At 60.3% G+C, this 3,732-nt stretch overlaps 1 protein-coding gene across 1 annotated transcript in view; it reads left to right on the plus strand.

The window, feature by feature from the left end:
* Nucleotides 1-3,728, plus strand: part of PTH2R (parathyroid hormone 2 receptor) — a gene marked incomplete at its 3' end in the record, with an annotated part of 4,171 nt that extends 443 nt beyond the window's left edge. Inside the window, exons 2-12 of the mRNA XM_010081218.1 lie at nucleotides 61-171; nucleotides 287-411; nucleotides 576-670; nucleotides 1,029-1,215; nucleotides 1,645-1,798; nucleotides 1,972-2,032; nucleotides 2,604-2,670; nucleotides 2,966-3,060; nucleotides 3,140-3,281; nucleotides 3,395-3,436; nucleotides 3,668-3,728. Coding sequence (XP_010079520.1) covers nucleotides 600-670; nucleotides 1,029-1,215; nucleotides 1,645-1,798; nucleotides 1,972-2,032; nucleotides 2,604-2,670; nucleotides 2,966-3,060; nucleotides 3,140-3,281; nucleotides 3,395-3,436; nucleotides 3,668-3,728 — 880 coding nt within the window. The remainder of the gene's footprint in view (nucleotides 1-60; nucleotides 172-286; nucleotides 412-575; nucleotides 671-1,028; nucleotides 1,216-1,644; nucleotides 1,799-1,971; nucleotides 2,033-2,603; nucleotides 2,671-2,965; nucleotides 3,061-3,139; nucleotides 3,282-3,394; nucleotides 3,437-3,667) is intronic.
* Nucleotides 3,729-3,732: the final 4 nt, after the last annotated feature.

Consider the following 3,732-nt stretch of genomic DNA (forward strand, 5'->3'; position numbering starts at 1 on the left):
GGTTCCACCGTGTCCGTGTTTGGAACACGGAAGTGAGACGTGTCTTTGCTCCTTGGCCAGACTCCAGCTGCCTTCCCGAGTGGGACGGGATCATCTGCTGGCCCAAGGGCTCCCCGAGCCAGGAGGTGACGGTGCCCTGCCCCGACTACATCTACGACTTCAACCATCACGGTAAGCGCCCGGGCAGGGAGCAACCTCACCTCGGTGCTGCTCCTCCACCCAGCAGGGATGTGCTGGGGCTCCCTGCGTGTCCTGCCGCCGTCCCAGCGCCCGTCGTCGTCCCCAGGTCATGCCTACAGGTACTGCAGCGCCGACGGGACCTGGGCTGTGGCTCTCAGCAGCAACAAGACCTGGGCCAACTACACCGAATGCGCTCTGCTCTTCTCCTCCCAGAGCCGCAGCCGCGAGAAGGTGACCTTGCTCGGTGGAGGTGTCGGGAAAAGGGGTCGGGATGGGGATGGGACTCTTCCCAACCACTCCCCTGCTCCTCCCATGCTCTCAGCCCGGAGGCTGGGGGGGGGAAAGGGGGATCCTGGGCTGCAGAGAGGTGGTGGAGCTCAGCCCTTCTCCTCCAGGAGGTGTTTGACCGCCTGCACCTGATGTACACTGTTGGTTACTCCATCTCCCTGGCCTCCCTCGTCGTCGCCGTCTGCATCCTCTCCTACTTCAAGTAAGGAGGAGCTGGTCCCCATCCCCGTGGGGGAGAACCGTCTTCTCCCCATGACACACACGACACCCCACGTGGGAGCAGCCCCTTAGGAAGGGGAACCAGCCCCAAACCCCAGCACAGACACCAGCCCATTTCCCAAAGCTCCCAAACACCCCCAGTATGACCAGTTCCCCATCCCCTCCACCCTGCTCTTGAAGGAGCTGACACCCCACTTGCCCCCAGACCCGGTTTCTGTGCCCACAGGAGGGCTGACACCTTGGGGCTCACCTTCTCTGGGTCCCCCCCATTGCCTGAGCCCGCGTGTGACGGGTTTGTCGGGCAGCCGAGGCCGGGCTGGTGTCGCGTCCCTTCTCTGTAGGCGCCTGCACTGCACCCGCAACTACATCCACGTCCACCTCTTCGCCTCCTTCATCTGCCGGGCAGCCAGCATCTTCGTCAAGGACATGGTGCTCTACTCGGGGACGCTGGCCAGCGAGACGGAGAAGATGCGCGAGGACGACTTCAAGGCAGAAATGGGACCCTCGCCGGGACAACGGAGCCACCTGGCAAGTGATGCGCCGAGACCAGAGGCAGGATCGGGGGAAAAGGGGATTGGGGTGTCCTGGTGCCTGGGGCACGCATGGGACCCTCCTGGAGCCGGGCTGGGCTGCTCAGGGGTGATGAAGGTGGGGAGGGATGAAGGCCACCCACAGCCCCATCCAGCTGCTCCATGTCCTGGTGCCACAGTCAAGATCGGAGCCGCAGAGGACACAGGTCTCACAGCCCGTCTGAGCTCAGGGCGCCCTGGTTCGGGAAATACCTGCTCCATGGCCGCTGCTGGAATATCCCAGGGGGATGTGGGTCCCTGCAAGAGGAGGGAAGGGAGCTGCCTGTGGGGCAAAGCCAGGGTTTTGGTGGCCAGAGGGCCAAAGCCACCAGGTTTTGCTCCCAGGGGACAGCCCGATAGGGGCACGTCCCTGACCATACACCCACAGGTTGGCTGCAAGGTGGTGGTGACTCTCTTCCTCTATTTCCTGGCCACCAACCACTACTGGATCCTGGTGGAAGGGCTCTACCTGCACAGCCTGATCTTCATGGCCTTCCTCTCCAACAAGAACTACCTGTGGGTCCTCATCATCATCGGCTGGGGTGAGCACAGAACCCCAACCCAGTGCTGCGGCCGCTGGGACCAGCTGGGAGCTGTGGCATCAGCCACGGTTGGGTGGCACCCATCAGGGCAGCAGACGAGCTGCCAGGAGCTGGTTCGCTCTGCACACGCGATGCTTCCTCCACGCTCCTCACCCTGGTTCCTGCCCCTCCAGGTCTCCCCGCTGTGTTTGTGTCCGTCTGGGCCAGCGTCAGGGCCTCGCTGGCGGATACGCAGTACGTAGCTCCACCTCCGACGGTCCTTTGGAGAGGGAAAGGCTGGTTTGTGAATGCTGGCAAAAAAAAAAATCCCTGGGGACCAGAACTTTCAAAAATGAAAATTTTCTGTAAAGAACAAGAGGCATCAACACACGTCCAAGGCTTATTCCTAAACTTGCCAGTAACCGAGAGCAACAGTGGCTTTGTTCTGCGTTTGGGAGGAAGCTGGATGCAGGTTTATACCATAAATTGATGAACAAACAGTGCAAAGCTCAACGCTACAGAGCATGTTCTGAAGTCAAACATTTTAAAACGAGAAAAGCCGCAGAACGTACAGCGAGGGTTTTGGATGGCCAGGGAGCTCCTGGGAGGTCGATGCTAATTTAAAACTGATCGGCAACGCCACGGCAGTTACGGATGCTCGTAGCACGGCTGCTGCTGGGTCCAGATTCACGCAAAGTCCAAAAAATTCTCACCCCGGGGAGGAGGAGGGTGGGAGGACGGGGACGATGGTAGGGGGGTACAGGGAGCCATCAGCTCACCAGGGATCGCCAGTTTTTCCAAGGTGTTCCTTCACTGGTCTCTGCAGGTGCTGGGACCTCAGTGCAGGGAACATGAAGTGGATTTATCAGGTCCCCATCTTGGCTGCCATCGTGGTAAGAACCCTGTGGTTGGATCTCCCCATCCCTTTTGGGGACAGGGGATGGACACAGACCCAGAGCCATTCACTTGTGGTCCCTGGGGTCGGTCCTCAGCCACCCTGGCCCCCAGGGAGGGGCCCCCTGATGCAGAGGGATCCAGGGGCATGGGTCCCTCCCCACTGGGACCACAGCATCCCCACCCCGTCCCCACCTGCAGCTCCCCCAGAACTGCTCGTCCTCCTCCCGGGGGGCTGCTGGGGCAGCTCAGGTCACCGCGGGGAACAAAACCTCAGCGAGCGTCTGTTGGCAGGTGAACTTCTTCCTCTTCCTCAACATCGTCCGGGTGCTGGCCTCCAAGCTCTGGGAGACGAACGCGGGGAAGCTGGACCCCCGGCAGCAGTACAGGCAAGTGCTGGCAGCCGCAAAACCACCTCCTGGCGGGCGGGCTGGCAGGGAAAAAACCCCGGAGCGTTTCTCCTGGCAGGAAGCTGCTGAAGTCCACGCTGGTGCTGATGCCGCTTTTCGGAGTCCACTACGTGGTGTTCATGGCCATGCCCTACACCGAGGTCTCCGGGGTGCTGTGGCAGATCCAGATGCACTATGAGATGCTCTTCAACTCCTCTCAGGTACGTTGCCATGAGGCTGCTCCGAGCATGGAGCGATGCTCCTGCGGGAAGGGGGAGGCAACGTACAGCACCCCAGCTCAGGACTCCAACTCCGGCTCTGTCTCTGTTGGCAGGGTTTCTTTGTGGCTTTTATCTACTGCTTTTGCAACGGGGAGGTAAGTTGGAAGCGTGAGCAGCCAAGCTCCCTGTGACAGCCCCCTTTGGGTCGGGGAAATTAAACCACAGCTCCCAGGCTGGGATAACCAGAGGGAAAACTCAGATCCACCGCTCTGTGGAGGATTTGGAAAAGAAAAGAAAAAAAAATCACTAGGAGTGGAAAGCATGGGGAAGGGATGCCTGTTCTGCTGTCTGTGGGCACGAGCAGCCAGCTCCAATCTCTCCCCCAGGTGCAGGCAGAGATTAAAAAAGCCCATTTTCGGAGAAGCCTGGCGCTGGATTTCAAGCAGAAGGC

This window comes from Pterocles gutturalis, unplaced genomic scaffold (genome assembly GCF_000699245.1).
Source record: "Pterocles gutturalis isolate BGI_N339 unplaced genomic scaffold, ASM69924v1 scaffold19201, whole genome shotgun sequence".
NCBI lineage: Eukaryota > Metazoa > Chordata > Aves > Pterocliformes > Pteroclidae > Pterocles > Pterocles gutturalis.